Source organism: Bos taurus, chromosome 10 (genome assembly GCF_002263795.3).
Source record: "Bos taurus isolate L1 Dominette 01449 registration number 42190680 breed Hereford chromosome 10, ARS-UCD2.0, whole genome shotgun sequence".
Classification (NCBI taxonomy): domain Eukaryota; kingdom Metazoa; phylum Chordata; class Mammalia; order Artiodactyla; family Bovidae; genus Bos; species Bos taurus.
Window position 1 is genome coordinate 79,210,306 of NC_037337.1, and position 17,990 is coordinate 79,228,295.

Below are 17,990 nucleotides of genomic sequence, written 5' to 3' on the forward strand. Positions count from 1 at the left end.
GAAGTTTAATAAGCATTTTAGACTTTCATAACTCATTCCGGAGTATTCCCTAGTGTAACTAACACATGTTAGTTGGCTAAAAAAGATACAGAGCTGCATCTGTACTTCAGTTGGAAAGTTTGGAAACAGATCTGAATATATAATTAATTATACCACTTTTAAATGTATAATGATCAGGATACTTTGTACATGATTAGGTTAAAATCTCTCTACAGAAATAAGTCATGTTGTTACTTTAAATGCTTTGGGTTTCTTTGAAACAGGCACTTTTACTGGCCCATGATAAGGTCGCTGAGCAGGAAATGCAGCTAGAGCCTATTACAGATGAGAGAGTTTATGAAAGCGTTGGCCAGTATGGAGGAGAAACTGTAAAAATAGTTCGTATAGAAAAGGCTCGAGATATTCCATTGGTAAGTGTTCCACACCTCTGATACGAGATCCTTTCTGAGATCTATATAATTGAAGACCCTTTACATTTCTGGCAGTTTCTGTCTTTTGAGGCTGATTTTTTGGAATTCTTTTACGTTCTTGCTCATACTCCTTATTAGGCTGAGAAGAATTTGTTCATCTTTTCTCACCCATAATTTGATGAAAAAATAGGTTTTGAAGTAATTGAGCAAAGAAGGGACAAGTAATCTGCTTCATTATTCTTCTAGCTTTTTAAAAAAAAAACAAGTTAGAAATTGTGATCATTTCATTCAATGTAATTACTAACATACTTCACATATATTTAGAAGTATGCATTGTTTAATGTTAATATTTTATAGTTCTTATATGTAAATGTTTTTTTCTCTTAGTCTGCTATTATTACCTTAATTTTGTTCCTTTTTATTTTTGGAGAAATATTCTTGAATCCTAAGGTCTTAAATTTTCTTGCATAACATGGTACATGAAATAGGGACTGTATTTTATTAAAAGGCAGTTTATGTAACAAGGTTTTATTCCCCACCAAAAACAAAAAGAAATTGGGAAAGTTATGACAAATTTTTAAAATAAAGATTCAGGAGAAAAGTATTACAAACTGTCTACTTTTAAGCTTTATTCAGATTTCCATTTTTTGACTATATATTTCAGTTGTGCTTCTGATTTGTATCATAAATATTTAATACATTTTAATGTGGATTGGATACAGCTATAGTATTTAATATTTGGATTATTAACCAGATTAGTATTCATCGCTTCATCATATTTTGAATTTAAAAAGATTTTCAGTTACAAGTCATGTTCACTAATTGTACCTAAATATAGTATAACTATTTGAATAGCATCTACCATATAAAGAACAAATTTGATTATAGGCTTTCGCTTTATTTTTGAGCAAGTGCATTTTTATGCTGTTGTATGCTTCAAAAGTCTGATTTTAGAATATTAACAAATAGAATGCTTCCGAAGCAGAAAATGTGGAGGAAATGATCAGCTTTCAGACTTATTGCCATGGTTACTGTATGTAAATAATTTTTTTTCTCCAGATAAATCTAAGGCTAATATTGTTAACTAGAAAAGTAAGAATTTTAAAATGAGGAAATAAAAAATGCATTAAAAAAAAAATTGACTTGAATTTTTTTTTTTTTTAGGGTGCTACAGTTCGTAATGAAATGGATTCTGTCATTATTAGTCGGATAGTTAAAGGGGGTGCTGCAGAAAAAAGTGGTCTATTACATGAAGGAGATGAAGTTCTGGAAATTAATGGCATTGAAATCCGGGGAAAAGATGTCAATGAGGTTTTTGACTTGTTGGTAAGTTGACATGGGTAGAAGAATAATTGATACAGTCTCAAAAATTGTTTCCTTTAGTAGACTTCAGAATAAAATATTTTAAAAGCATTTTAAAAATAACTTAAGATATCTATATAATTTCTAGCATAATTTTCACATATAATTATTTCCATAATATTTACTGCTGCTAAGTCGCTTCAGTCATGTCCGAGTCTGTGCGACTCAAGAGATGACAGCCCACCAGGCTCCTCTGTCCCTGGGATTCTCCAGGCAAGAACACTGGAGTGGGTTGCCATTTCCTTCTCCAATGCATGAAAGTGAAAAGTGAAAGTGAAGTCGCTCAGGCGTGTCCGACTCTTAGCAACCCCATGGACTGCAGCCTACCAGGCTCCTCCGCCCGTGGGATTTTCCAGGCAAGAGTACTGGAGTGGGGTGCCATTGCCTTCTCCGATAATATTTACTAGTAGCATTTTATTCTTACGAGGACACTACTAATTTTATTTATACTGTTAGGTACATTTTATTTGCCTCTGAAATCACTAATAATAACTCACTAAATCATTCAAAATATATGTATTAAGTGCCTCCTATGTGCTAGCTGCTAGGGAAACAGTAACAAAATGAAGTTCATACCCTCATGACTTTTTTGTTCATTTTCTTTATTATCTACAATTGATTGTTGTTTTTTTTTAACAGTATTAGATAATAACAATGGTATAGCTCTACACTGTTCACTATAATAGCCATTAGCTACATGTGCTAGTTATTTCTATTTAAATTAAGTAAAATTTAAAATTTAGTTCCTCATTCATGTGTGCATGCTAAGTTGCTTCAGTCATGTCCAACTCTTTGCAACCCTATGGGCCATAGCCTGCCAGGCTCCTCTGTCCATGGAATTCTCCAGGCAAAAATACTGGCGTGGGTTGCTGTGCCCCCCTCCAGAGATCTAACCCACATCTCTTACATCTACCTGCATTGGCAGGTGGGCTCTTAAACACACTAATGCCACCTGCGAAGCCCTCAGTAACTGCATTTCAGATGTTCAAGAGCAGTGTGTTACTAATGGTTATCATATTACGGTATAGATTAAGGAACATGGCATTCTGCAATTTCAGCCCACTGATCAGAATTCTGTCATCTCAGAAAGTTCTGTTAGACTGCTAGTATAATCAGGAAGCAATTTAGAGTCAACTTTTGAGGACAGTTTATGATCACCACATATATACTCATCAACCACATTTATAGTCTTACTTACTTAATGTCAGTTGTTACATTAGAATTTCTCCTATCTGCGGACATCTGTTGTCAGATTTAGAAAACATCCTCACATTCTTATTTTTACCCAGTCCCATTCATTGCTTTGGTAGCACAAAGTGCCATTGGTTATTGTTCTTAGATCTTGTTTTATTGGCTGCTATCTCTAGATTGAGTACTGTTTCAGTACCGTTCCCTACTATGTCAGGACCATAAGTGCGATTACTGTCTAGGCTGGAGGTATCTGAACAAGGCAGGCAGTGGTGTACAGTTGTCCCTTGATATCCAAGGGGGCTTGGTTCCAGGGCCCCCCATGGGTACCCAAACCCATGGACGCTCATGTCTCTTACATAAAATGGCATAGTATTTGAATGTAACCTACACACATCCTCTAGTATATTTTAAATAATCTCTGGATTATGTATAATACCTAATACAATATAAATGCTATATAAGTAGTTGTCTGCAGATGGCAAAAACAAGTTTTGCTTTTTAGAATTTTCTGGGATTTTTTTTCATCTGCAGTTGGTTGAATTCACAGATATGGAACTCATGAATATGGAGGGCCACTGTACTGGAAAATAATAAAGAACCTAGCAGTAAGACTATGTACAGTTAAAATATAGAATGAATGACAGAGACAAAGCATCTAGGAAGTAAGAATATTTGTATATTTGCATCACTTTTCTAATCCTAGTGACGATTACCATTTCAAATTCTACTGTACTAAAATCGATGTATGTCAGAGTAGATAAGCCAGAAGTGCTGTAATATCCAGCCCTTCATTGTGGAATCGTCCTAAACTTAAACTGAATGGAAAACAGAAACCCAAGACTTAAGGGCCAAGTGGCCTTCCCCAGTGATCCAGAGGACCAAAATTGTTGCATGCCATATGCCTGGGTAGCTCTAATATAATGGAGTCCACAAAAGGGGTAATTTGTGCTTCCTGATAAAATGGGATTCATCTTTACCAGTTTCTTTTTTAAGTTTCCTTGAGGTTCCAGTATAGTCCAGCTTAGGAACTGTTGATCATAAGATCATGAAATGATTTTCATAAATACAGCTTTTTAAAATAATGTGCTTTTTCTGTTGCAGTCTGATATGCATGGTACTTTGACATTTGTTCTGATTCCCAGTCAACAGATCAAGCCTCCTCCTGCCAAGGAAACAGTGGTAAGTGATTTTTTTTTTTTTAATGCTCCTTATTTTATGATGGCTACTGTTTACATTTTTCTTAATTAATAAACTTTATTTTTTGAGAGTAGTTTTAAGTTCACAGCAAAATTGAGCAGAAAATATAGAGTTCCCACATAATTTCTGCCCCCCCCCCCCCCCCCACACACAGCCTCCCTTGCTGTCAACATCCCACATCAGAATGGTGTATCTGTTACATTAGAGAATTTATGGTTTCATTGTTACCCAGATTCATAGTTTACTTTAGGATTCACTTTTGGTGTTGTACATTCTGTGAGTTTTGACAAATGTATAATTACATATATCTACCATCATAACCTACAGAATAGTTTCATTGCCCTAAAAATCCTCTATGTTCTGCTAATTCATCACTTCCTCCCCGCTTGACCCATGACAACCATACTGTCTTGACTGTCTGGTTATAACTGTTGCTTCTTGACTTGCATATGATTTCTTAGGAGGCAGGTAAAGTGGTCTGGTATTCTTTAAGAATTTTCCAGTTTGTTGTGATCCACACAATCAAAGGCTTTGGCATAGTCAATGAAGCAGAAGTAGATGTTCTTCTTGAATGCTCTTGCTTTTTCTATGATTCAGTACATGTTGGCAATTTGATCTCTGGTTCCTCTGCCTTTTCTAAATCCAGCTTGAACATCTGAAAGTTCACGGTTCACGAACTGTTGAAGCCTAGCTTGGAGAATTTTGAGCCTTACTTTGCTAAGTGTGTGAGATGAGTGCAATTGTGCGGTAGTTTGAACATTCTTTGGAATTACCTTTCTTTGTGGGATCTTAGCTCGCTGACCAGGGATTGAACCTACACCTACTGTATTGGAAGGCAAAGTCTTAACCACCAGACCACCAGGAAAATCCCCTCTTCTCCCTATAGGAGACTTAATAACTCTAAAGACTGGGAGCATGACTGAAGTCTCTTGATTTTGGGGGTCTGGGCTGGGAGGATAGAGATGTAGTTTTAGGGGAATTTAAAGACTTAGCAGAACACTAAAATCATAGTTCAGGGATACAAAGCATAGAATTATCCACTAGCCCAGTAGTATTAATAATTAAAATATTAAGGGTCCCAAATAGTTTTTTTCCTTACAATGAATATCTACTTGATCCCATTTGTGTACTAGGCACTGTGCAAATAAATGCTCATTTTATAGTAATGAACATGTTTGGGGTAAATATAGTTTGGTGTAAATGTTGAGATGGAAATCAGTGAATATAAACACTGAGAATAAAAAAAGAGGTGTGGGATTGATTATATAAGGTTGGCAGGAAAGGCCTCCAGGAGAAGGCAATGTGAAGCTGACACCTGGTAGGATGAGATGAAGCCAAGCCTGTTAACTTCCAGAAGAACTTTCAGGTATAATTTCCAAAGAACTTTGTGTTTGGAAAACCCGTGGGAGTGGAGCCAAGTGAGGGAGTAGAAAGGTGGGGAGACAATTCTAAGAGATGAGGCTTGAGAGATAAGTAGGGCCAGGTCAAGTAAGTCTTGGCCATGGTAGGGAGTTTGGATTTCAAATACAGTAACATCTGATTTGTGTTTAGAAACAAAACTACTCTGGCTGCTGGGTAGAAATTGGATTAGTAGAGCCAATAATGGAAGCAAGGAGATTTAGGAAAGTGTTGCTAAAGCCAATATAAACTATGATGATGGCTTAAATTTCTGTGATAGCAGTGGCAGTGGAGAAAATTATGCAGGCTGTGTTCTGGAAGTAGCAATGACAGGACCTTTTAATGAATGTGAAGAGTAATGGATAGGCAAGAAGCAAATATGCTTCAGCAACTGGATAAATAGTGGTGTTGCTTACTGAAGGGCGATGTGGAGGAAAAACTGGTTTGGGGAGAAAAATTGAGAGATACCTGAGAGGCATTCAGGTGTAGATACCAAATCCATAGAATTAAATACGTTGTTGAGTTGCTAAGTCATGTCTGATTCTTTTGTGACCCCATAGACTGTAGTGTGCCAGGCTCTTCTGTCCATGGGATTTCTCAGGCAAGAATACTAGAGTGGGTTGCCACTTCCTTCTCCAGGGAATCATCCTGACCCAGGGATTGAACCGGCATCTGCTGCGTTAGCAGAAGGATTCTTTACCACTGAGCCATCATTCTTGTATTCTACAGAGAGATCTAGGCTGTAGTTGTATTTATTGTGGGGAGATCAGGTCAAGGGAGCAGTCTGTTTATATATACTTCATGTGTTTGCAAAAAATTCTAAAGATTTTTAAAAATGATAGGTTAAGGATTGTTCACAGCCTATGAAGATAATTGGGTTGAAAGAAAAGATTGAGAACCACTACCATCCAATATACTTTTCTCTTAGAAGTACAGAATATATTATATAATTTTCACTTTAATTTTTTTCTCATTTGGAAGAAGATCTTAAGTTTTATAATGCAGTAAAATGTTTATAAATGTATATATTTTATCAGAAGATGAAAAAATATTAATAATTTCAGTGAACAGTATGGACAGTGAACAGATGGAATCTCTTTTGTCTGCCTACTACTAAACATCAATTGGATACCCACAGATACCCCAAATTTCTCCTGTTAAATATGGGAAAGAACAAGTAAAGATATTCCTTCTTGGGCTTCCCTGGTGGTCTGTCCAGTGGTGGGGAATCCACCTTGCAATGCAGGGATCACCGGTTTGATCTCTGGTCAGGGAAGATCCCACAGCTGCAAGGCAGCTGAGCCCACAAGCCCTAGAGCTTGTCCTCCAGAAAAAGAGAAGCCACCACCATGAGATGCCCTCGAGCTGCAGTAACCCCCATTTGCTGCAACTAGACAAAGGCCCAGTGCAGCCATAAATAATAAATTATTTTAAAAACTATTCTTTCTTGAATGGGCATCAGAGAGGAGAAATCTTAGAATGAAGAGGAGGAATTTAAAAACTGTTGCTTGACATTGCAAAGGCTCTTCTTCATGCTGCCCTTAGTATGTATTTATTTTTGACTTTGTTGGGTCTTTGTTGCTGCGTTGGCTTTTCTCTAGTTGCGATGTACAGGCTTCTCATTGTGGTGGCTTCTCTTGCTGTGGAGCACGGGCTTTAGGACAAGCAGGCTTCAGTAGCTGGGGGCTCTGGGGCTCTAGAGCACAGGCTCAATAGTTGTGGTGCTTGGGCTTAGTTGCTCCAAAGTATGTGGGGTCTTCCCAGACCAGGGATCAAACCTACATTGGCAGGTGGATTCTTAACCACTGTGAGCCACCAGCGAGGCAAAGAGAAAAATGTTGGGCTGGAAGATAATTATGTCTAAACAACCCTGTAATTTAAAATTTAAACAAATGATTTTGTTTGAATTAGAAACCAAGCATTGTTTTGGTCAGACTTTACTGATGCTACTGCATGGTGAAGCCCTGGAGCTTTCCTGTAGGGGTCACAGTCTCTTCTTCATTTAAAAAGGACTCTGTTTTCCTTTGTATGGGAAAGGAAAAAAAGTAGCCACTACCCTAAGATTACTGGACATAACTTGTAGAACTGATAAGAGTTGCAGTGGAATGCCTGTAGGTATACTTAAGGGATAGTGCAAGTTCTGAAATAAAATGAGTCATACAAAATTTTTGGTTTCCCATTGCATGTAAAAGTTATAATTGCATTGTTCTGTAGTTTGCGAAGAGCACAATTGCATTGTGTCTAAACAAACAACATATATACACTCATTTAAAAATACTTTATTGCTTAAAAATGCTAGCCTTCCTCTGACAACACAAGGTTGCCACACACCTTCAATTTAGGTATGTGTGTGTGTATGTGTGTGTGTGTGTGTATATATATGTGTGTGTGTATGTATATATATATATATATATGAAAAATGCAATAAAGTGAAACAGTAAAACAAATACATGCCTATATCTAGATAGAAGTCATAAAACAGTCACATAGTATGTGTTAAGGCAATACTCAGACTTTAACTCAGTCAGTTGGTTAATTTCTCTGATGTGAAATAAACTTTGCTCTCAGTTTTAGAGTACATTTTAAACAGCACTAAATAAACTTGTCACATTAACAAAGTATGTCCTCTCTTCTCCTCTTGGCCTCATTCCAAACCAAAAAAATCTGAATGGTCAAGGGGTGAGACCTAAGCAAGAGTAGAGAGAAAGACATCTCTGGGTGATTTTGTCTGCCTCTGGCAAAGGTCATAGACTTAGATATAGCATCTTCACTGGCCTATTTAGTTTCCCTCAGGATGGTAATTCCCTAAGATTTTAGGGTATATCTTAAATGACATGTATGTAGCAATTATCCAAGGAACTTAATTAAAACACAGAATCTGAAAGCTTGAGATGTGGTTTAAGAAGTCAGTATTTTAATAAACATCCTAGTAAGTGTTCTGAGCAAAACACTTTGAAAACAGCATGCTGGGTATTGATTTCAGAAAGTGATTTGATAAAATCATCCATCAGGCTGACAAGAAGTCTGATTTCATAGATCTCTGAAAACCTTGATAATAAAATGAACTCTCCACCACAATAAATGATGCCTGTAGTTTCATATTTAGATTTCCAAGGTTCATGTTGCTAAAGAGCAACAATTTAAACAGATGTGGAAGCATTATTGATTAATAGGAATAGTACAAGCAGAGATTTTATCATCCTATATATTATATGCTTCTCGTGCCAAGATTATAAAATTGTATATATAATCTTTTTACCCAGTCTCTCAGCTGTTTTGACTTACTACTACCCTGTATAACTCTAAAATTCAATTTTATCAGATTTCATATAATCTGCAGATTTTGGAAATGCCACATGCCACTTGACCAGGTTGGATAAAAATTACAGATAGAGGAATTAAGGAGAATATTGATTCCTTTATACCTTTTAAGAAGTAAGAATACTTTGTTATAACTTACAGAAGTATATTGGAGAAGATACTGTAGGAAATAATTGAGCTTTTAATAAGGTTCATGTGAATTCTTACCTATTTTTAGTTCTGAGAGCATAGCAGGTTTTAGATATGCAAAGCACAGTTAGCAAAAATTTTAGTTTGTAGCACTAACAATATTTCAATGCCTACATACAGAACGTGATAGGAATTGGTTATAAACTTGATTTAGATAATTTTAGCAGTTTGGGGTTGATTATATATGAACCTAGACATAGTCCTTTAGAATAGACTGAGCAGTCAAGGCACAGTCACACTGACAGTGTGGTCAAGAAGAGATGATGGCAGCAGGAAAGCTGACACTCACCTGCTTAGATGACAGATGTGGAGAGGTTTACAGTTTACCTTTCCTCGTAATAGTGGTTTAGAAATCACACACCTTACTGCAGTCATTGTTTTCACAAGTCAGGAATGGAGAGGGAGGGACTCTCTATTATATTCCTTCTGCTTCTGTCAAACTTTTAAGGCCTCTTGGCATCTCAGCTTGTTAGCAGTAACAGGGCAGTGTTTTGCCTTCTCTTGTACATGTTTGCAATCAACAGGACTGTCTTAATTGAAGAAAACAGATGAGTCTGAAAAAAATTCTGCCCTCAAATACAATTACTAAACTAACCTTGATCTGTTTTCCACTTGTAATATCTTTGTGCTGATGAAAAATTTTAACACTCACATTTATGCTAAACATTGTGTTGCCATTTCATTATTGTCCTTACTTTTACCCTTTTTATTGTTTAGATCCATGTAAAGGCTCATTTTGACTACGACCCATCAGATGACCCTTATGTTCCATGTCGAGAGTTAGGTCTATCTTTTCAAAAAGGAGATATACTTCATGTAATCAGTCAAGAAGATCCAAATTGGTGGCAAGCCTACAGGGAAGGAGATGAAGATAATCAGCCTCTAGCTGGTCTCGTTCCAGGTAAAAGACAATATGGTAGAAAGTACAAAGTTTAAAAACACATTTAAAATACAAATCTTCAAAGGGAAAAACTCACGTTTTTATGCCTTTTAAAAAAATGATGTAGTTACTTTTTCATTTTGTTGGGTTTTTATGTTGTATCTGTAATATAAGTATCTTGGGTGTAAGTCTGACCAGTTTGTTGGGCTTTAGAATGGGATTATCATATAATCTCATCAACCACCCCCATTTATCCTACTGTTCACTGTAGGTGCATTGAAATTAACCCTGTTTTCAAGGCAACAAAAACAGTATTGAACAATAAAAACATCAAGGCAACAAAACTTATACTGTAGCAGGAGATTATCATCAACTGGGGCAGCATACTTGGTATCTAGATAGGAATTTGTTAAAGATGTGTGACTTGATTCAGAATCAAAAGAGTAAGACTGCTGAATTTATCTCTTCTAAGATATCTTAGGATAGAAATAAGATGCAGCTATCTTTTGATTGAAGAAAACTCTCTAATTTAGACTATACTAAAATAAAACTAGCTCATATTGGACATTAAGATTATTATAGAAACATATTTCTTCTAAAATGTGAAGATGATACTTAATGGAATGAGATATGTAGATGTAACTTTTCCTACAGATTGTTACTACAGTACTCAGGAGGGTATGACAGAATGAGGGAAATAGAACCAAGGGAAGTATAATAAGATATTTAATATGTAAAATATTAAAATTATTTTGTTATTTTCTCTAGATCTGTTATAGTCACATACTTTTAAAAAATCTTAATGCTCTTAAAAATTTCCATATAGCCATAGTTACTTGTTTTAACTAGAAACACAGTCAGTCTGTACAGTTGCTGGAGATAACCTGATTTTCCTTAATACTTTTTATGTGTCTCAAACTCAATATTAACCTTTTTTGCTTGTGGTCTTATAAAATGCACTAAGTTCAACAGATTATTCCAACATAGATGGAATTTGCTTATTGATTTTTTTTAAGAATCTCTGGTCTGAATTGGAAAGAATTAGATATAAAAATTAAGTATAAAAGTAGAACTCTAATTCAGAATTTTCTAACTAAAACCACTTTTATCCTTCAGAAAACATATACTTGATTCTAAGGTAAATCTCTGAAAATAAGATGAAAATCAGAAACCTTGAAAGTGAAATCATAATCCTAAGAGGAAAAACATAATAGGTTTTTCATTTATTTCTATCATGGGTAGCTTAATGTAGAAATGAAAAATCTTTAAAACATATACATACATACAAAGAAAGAGAGGAATTGAACACAGTAAATGTAAGAGAATATATTGAATGGTGTCTTTGAATCAAAAACTGATGAATTTATGTAATTTTGGAAAGATAACTCTTAATTTGTTTGATTTGCAATAATTCAAATGATCAGAACCATTGTAAGATCCAGCACAGTACTTTCCACATCAGTTCAGTTCAGTTCAATCGCTCAGTCATGTCCAACTCTTCCCAGCCCCATGAATGGCAGCACGCCAGGCCTCCCTGACCATCTCCAACTCCTGGAGTTTACTCAACTCATGTGCATTGAGTTGGTGATGCCATTCAGCCATCTCATCCTCTGTCGTCCCCTTATCCTCCTGCCCCCAATCCCTCCCAGCATCAGGGTCTTTTCCAATGAGTCAACTCTTTGCATGAGGTGGCCAAAGTTTTGGAGTTTCAGCTTTAGCATAAATCCTTCCAATGAACACCCAGGACTGATCTCCTTTAGGATGGACTGGTTGGATCTCCTTGCAGTCCAAGGGACTCTCAAGAGTCTTCTCCAACACCACAGTTCAAAAACATCACATCTTTGGCGCTCAGATTTCTTCACAGTCCAACTCTCACATCCATACATGACCACTGGAAAAACCATAGCCTTGACTAGACGGACCTTTGTTGGCAAAGTAATGTCTCTGCTTTTGAATATGCTATCTAGGTTGGTCACAACTTTCCTTCCAAGAAGTAAGCATCTTTTAATTTCATGGCTGCAGTCACCATCTGCAGTGATTTTGGAGCCCCAAAAAATAAAGTCTGACACTGTTTCCACTCTTTCCTCTTCTATTTCGCATGAAGTGATGGGACCAGATGCCATGATCTTCGTTTTCTGAATGTTGAGCTTTAAGCCAATTTTTTCACTGTCCTTTTTCACTTTCATCAAGAGGCTTTTTAGTTCCTCTTCACTTTCTGCCATAGAGTGGTGTCATCTGCATATCTGAGGTTATTGAGATTTCTCCCAGCAATCTTGATTCCAGCTTGTCTTTCTTCCAGCCCAGCATTTCTCATGATGTACTCTGCATATAAGTTAAAGAAGCAGGGTGACAATATACAGCCTAGACGTACTCCTTTTCCTATTTGGAACCAGTCTGTTGTCCCATGTCCAGTTCTAACTGTTGCTTCCTGACCTGCATATAGGTTTCTCAAGAAGCAGGTTAGGTGGTCTGGTATTCCCATCTCTTTCAGAATTTTCCACAGTTTCTTATGATCCACACAGTCAAAGGCTTTGGCATAGTCAAGAAAGCAGAAATAGATGTTTTTCTGGAACTCTCTTGCTTTTTCGATGACCCAGCGGATGTTGGCAATTTGATCTCTGGTTCCTCTGCCTTTTCTAAAACCAGCTTGAACATCTGGAAGTTCACGGTTCACGTATTGCTGAAGCCTGGCTTGGAGAATTTTGAGCGTTACTTTACCAGTGTGTGAGACGAGTGCAATTGTGCGGTAGTTTGAACATTCTTTGGCATTGCCTTTCTTTGGGATTGGAATGAAAACTGACCTTTTCCAGTCCTGTGGCCACTGCTGAGTTTTCCAAATTTGCTGGCATATTGAGTGCAGCACTTTCACAGTGTCATCTTTCAGGATTTGAAATAGCTCAACTGGAATTCCATCACTTCCATTAGCTTTGTTTGTAGTGATGCTTTCTAAGGCTCACTTGACTTCACATTCCAGGATGTCTGGCTCTAGGTGAGTGATTATACCATCATGATTATCTAGGTCATGAAGATCTTTTTTGTACAGTTCTGTGTTTTCTTGCCACCTTTTCTTAATATCTTCTGGTTCTGTTAGGTCCCTACCATTTCTCTCCTTTATTGAGCCCATCTTTGCATGAAATGTCCCTTTGGTATCTCTAATTTTCATGAAGAGATCTCTAGTCTTTCCCATTCTATTGTTCTTCTCTATTTCTTTGCATTGATCTCTGAGGAATGCTTTCTTAGATGCTAAATGGAAAGCTTTGTAAATAACTGTTAAAACTTCTAGCCTTCGTTTATTATTTATCTTTTTAAATACATGATGTATAGTCTAGTAATACATTCCTAGGATTGAGTGAGAGCCAGGTTGGAACTTAACAACTTAAACATTTGGAGCTTATAATCATAGTTGACATTCTCTCGTGTAGTGGCAGGAGGATTCAGAAGGGACTGTAAATGAACAGTTACTTCTGGTGTCGTCCCTTAATTAAAGAAAAAAAAATTGATCTATTCTTTTGTCTAACTATTTCACTCTTTTTCTTCTCTATTTATTAGGGAAAAGCTTTCAGCAGCAAAGGGAAGCCATGAAGCAAACCATAGAAGAAGATAAGGAACCAGAAAAATCAGGTTGGACTCTTATATTTGACATTAATGAGAGGTTTCTTTGGTTTCCATCTGGAATCAGGTTTAAATTTGTATTTCAGAACTGTCAGGGAAGATGTATTCATGGCAAGATGGATGTGAGAAGCAAAGCTGCTTATCTTAGGACTGTTAAGAAAGGACAGGCTTTAAATATGAAAGAGTATCTGTCTATAATGTGAGATTAATGGAAAACTTTAACTTATTGCCCTGAAAAATAGTTATTCTGTGAACAATGTAATACATGTCTGTAAATTGAAATTTAAAACTAGAGTTCTTCAATTTGAAATACGTAGCTTTATTCAGGTAAACAAATACCCCATTTATACTTATGTTTCTAACTGTCAACAGGAAAACTATGGTGTGCAAAGAAGAATAAAAAGAAGAGGAAAAAGGTTTTATATAATGCCAATAAAAATGATGGTAAGTTCCACTCTCAGACATAGCCATATTTATATCCAAAAGAGGTCCATGTCTAACATTTGAATGAAATTAAATGATATTTTTAGGGAGTTTTATTTATGGTCCTGGCCTCTTAATGTAACATATGTGTGTATTTAATAAAGTCATTTAGCAGAAATTATTTTCTTCTAGAAAACTGTGAGTAATGCAGAATTTTGAAATCTGAGAAAAAGTAGTTTAAAAATTAAAAGTATGATGTGGCTGTATACTGTTGTATTGATAGTTTTCTCTTAAATTTTTTTCCTATGTAAACTCTTCATTTGCAAAGTTAATACTTGTTCCTAACAAATTCTAACAATATAGATGTATTTTCAGTGAAATTGCCTATCGTAACTCATCTCACCTAGGTAACCCATCCCATAGAGTCTGCTGGCTGAGTCAGGCACACAGGAGAGTATTTTGTTTTTATTTATTGTTAGTGTTAAAAGTTTTTCAAGTTTTAGCTTCTTTTAAAATCAAAAGTTCTGATAACATTGGGCTTATATTCCAGTGTGTCAGCAGCCTGCTGAACCTGAATGATGGCTGTTGCCTTTTTAGTGGGCCCCTATCTAGTTCAACAGTCTCCACCACATCCAATTTTTTATAAACCCAACCTGATACATTGCTTTCATTACCTTCTTGAGTGGTCTTTATGGGCTTTAGAATTTGCTACCCCTTCTTTAATTCACATTAGAAACAAGCCAAATAATAAAGCAAAGGAACTCTTGTAACTTCCTACACAGTTTATAAGGCTTATTTTTATTCTCTCAATACCTTAAAAATTTTTGGCAGCAAAATGAAACTAATGAAAATGTTACCAGATCAGATCAGATCAGTCGCTTAGTCGTGTCCGACTCTTTGCGACCCCATGAATCTCAGCACGCCAGGCCTCCCTGTCCATCACCAACTCCTGGAGTTCACTGAGACGCACGTCCAATGAGTCAGTGATGCCATCCAGCCATCTCATCCTCTGTTGTCCCCTTCTCCTCTTGCCCCCAATCCCTCCCAGTATCAGAGTCTTTTCCAATGAGTCAACTCTTCGCATGAGGTGGCCAAAGTTTTGGAGTTTCAGCTTTAGCATCATTCCTTCCAAAGAAATCCCAGGGCTGATCTCGTTTAGAATGGACTGGTTGGATCTCCTTACAGTCCAAGGGACTCTCAAGAGTCTTCTCCAACACCTTAGTTCAAAAACATCAAATCTTTGGCACTCAGCCTTCTTCACAGTCCAACTCTCACATCCATACGTGACCACAGGAAAAACCATAGCCTTGACTAGACGGACCTTTGTTGGCAAAGTAATGTCTCTGCTTTTCAATATGCTATCTAGGTTGGTCTTAACTTTCCTTCCAAGGAGTAAGCGTCTTTTAATTTCATGGCTGCAATCACCATCTGCAGTGATTATTGAAAATTTTGATACAAACTAAACCTGAGATTCTACCTACTATAATAATTTTTTTTTCAAATTAAACATCCTTAATGCTAATTGATAGATTATGTAACTAAGAATATTTATTGGATTTATAGTTCTTTTCTCTATACTTCAGTAAGTGATTAATATCTCTGTTTCTTTATCCTTTGAAACACACTGGAGTTAACTGGTTCAGCTCTAAAAGCTATTTTACTGTAGGAAATTTGCAAATCTAAGTCTGTGAATCAAAATATTTCCACAGTCTGATTGTACATGTTAGAAGAAGGAACTTAGTTTTTCAGAGGGAAAAGCATTTTGAGAAGGAAATGCTTCACATTTACATTTCTGCTCTTAATTTGTTATTAGAATTAATGTTTTTATTAATGATAATTATCATTTATAATGACTATTCCATTCAAGGGGAAATAGCCTTCATCCATTTAGTTCTCAAAATAAATTCCTTGAGATTACAGATTAGTAAGTTCAAATTCAGATATGAAAGTCACCTGTTTAAGTTCTTACAGCTAATACAGGAGAAGGCAATGGCACCCCACTCCAGTACTCTTGCCTGGAGAATCCCATGGGCGGAGGAGCCTGGTAGGCTGCAGTCCATGGGGTTGGGAAGAGTTGGACAGGACTGAGCGACTTCACTTTCACTTTTCACTTTCACGCACTGGAGAAGGAAATGGCAACCCACTCCAGTGTTCTTGCCTGGAGAATCCCAGGGACAGGGGAGCCTGGTGGGCTGCCTCCTATGGGGTCACACAGAGTTGGACATGACTGAAGTGACTTAGCATCAGCAGCTAATACATGGTTGAGTTGTAAACAAGTAAATTTAAACAAGTAAAGTTTGAGTTCCTACTCTGTGCTCTCTGTTAATCACTGACAAGCTTAAGGTGGTCCCCTCTCCCTGGGGACTTACAGCTGACAGTCTGACTACACATCTAATGCTCCTACCTAGTCAGGTGAAGTAATGAGAGAGAGAAGATGACAGGTCACTAGTTGTCTGCCTTTGTTCTTACCACATGACAACTCTTGATTTCATCTGGATTACAGCTTTAGGAATGTTAGTGTACCAGTTATAATTTATACCTCTTCTTGAATCATGATCACAGGTTAATATTAGTATTATAGAATAAGGTAAACATAAATGTAGGAAGTTGGATAGCATATGTTGGTATGCTGTGTTTTCAAGTTATATAATCAAAGAAAAGTATTCTAGCATTCTCTGTTAACACTAGGCACAGCACTGTTTGTAAATGTTTATCTGTGCCAGGTATTGTTTTCAGCATACACATTTTCTGCTCCTTAAACTAACCCTCAAATTAAAGTATTGGTATCCCCCGTTTTATAAAAATGACAGCTGTTATTCTCTTTAGTTTATACCTTAGTGCCTCACCCTGTCAAAATACTGTCTGCAAACTAGCTATTTCATATGAACCAGTACAGTTATATTGTAGTAAACATTCAAACACAGTGTGAAACAAGAGAAGCAGTAATCATTTCTAGAAGGAGTAATATACTATTTATTTTCATAATATCCTGCCAAGGATATAATGACATGAGAAAATACTTATGACATAATGCTACCCAGTTATTACTTTCTTGATCTCAATAGTTGTGTTTTTAACCATGATAACTCGTGCTGTTTTCCAATTTTTTGGAAGACTTATGAGTAATATAAATATACCTTTATATATTTATATAAATATGTTTATATATATCTTTATTATACATCAGTAATTCTGTCTGAAGGGCTTAATTTTTCCTTTTTTCAAAGATTATGACAATGAAGAGATCTTAACTTATGAGGAAATGTCACTTTATCATCAGCCAGCAAATAGGAAAAGACCTATCATTTTGATTGGTCCACAAAACTGTGGCCAGAATGAACTGCGTCAGAGGCTCATGAACAAGGAGAAAGACCGCTTTGCATCTGCAGTTCCCCGTAAGTTTGAATGTGTTCCTGTGTTCCTGTGCATTTCCGCGTACCTCTGCAGAACCTAACTGTGTAGGGAGTTTTCACCCATTTCCTCCAACAGTGATGTCCAAGAAATAGGAACTTTGTTTTTACCATATCTTTTGAGAATTTTCTACTAAAGATAGTCATTCTTGAGTACCATTTTTCTGAGAGTATGGTACTAATTACTTTCTATAAATGAATTTCAATTTTGGCTTCTTATAGTCCACTGTTCAGTATGGAATCAGCTCCTGGTTTTTTTAACTGATGCAGAAGACAGAACTTTAGACCTAATCTCTGAGCATAGACTTTCTGTTTAAACATTGTATAGTACCTGATCTTATGGAAAAATTGAGTGATAATGTTTTAAATGAAATGCAAAATGAAGTAATTTAAAGTGTATAAAACATACTAAATGTAACTGTTACTAAGATACTAACACCACAGTTTTGTTTATTTCTCAATCTAGAAATAAAACCAGTCAATGTTAAAACACACGGGGGTCTAACATTTCCTTAATTCATTATTTTTTAATTTGTATTACAAAATAAAAAAAATTTTTTTGACTAGCAGAATTATTCCTCACCCTTGCTCTGATCT

The 17,990-nt window shown here is 36.3% G+C and overlaps 1 protein-coding gene across 3 annotated transcripts in view; it reads left to right on the forward strand.

Moving 5' to 3' along the window:
- PALS1 (protein associated with LIN7 1, MAGUK p55 family member) overlaps positions 1-17,990 on the forward strand; it is an 80,860-nt gene that overhangs the window by 52,546 nt on the left and 10,324 nt on the right. For all 3 annotated transcript variants that reach the window (XM_015473234.3, XM_005211983.5, NM_001205951.1), the window contains 7 exons: positions 264-410; positions 1,575-1,736; positions 4,065-4,142; positions 9,786-9,969; positions 13,498-13,569; positions 13,933-14,004; positions 17,211-17,378. In XM_015473234.3, coding sequence (XP_015328720.1) covers positions 264-410; positions 1,575-1,736; positions 4,065-4,142; positions 9,786-9,969; positions 13,498-13,569; positions 13,933-14,004; positions 17,211-17,378 — 883 coding nt within the window. The remainder of the gene's footprint in view (positions 1-263; positions 411-1,574; positions 1,737-4,064; positions 4,143-9,785; positions 9,970-13,497; positions 13,570-13,932; positions 14,005-17,210; positions 17,379-17,990) is intronic.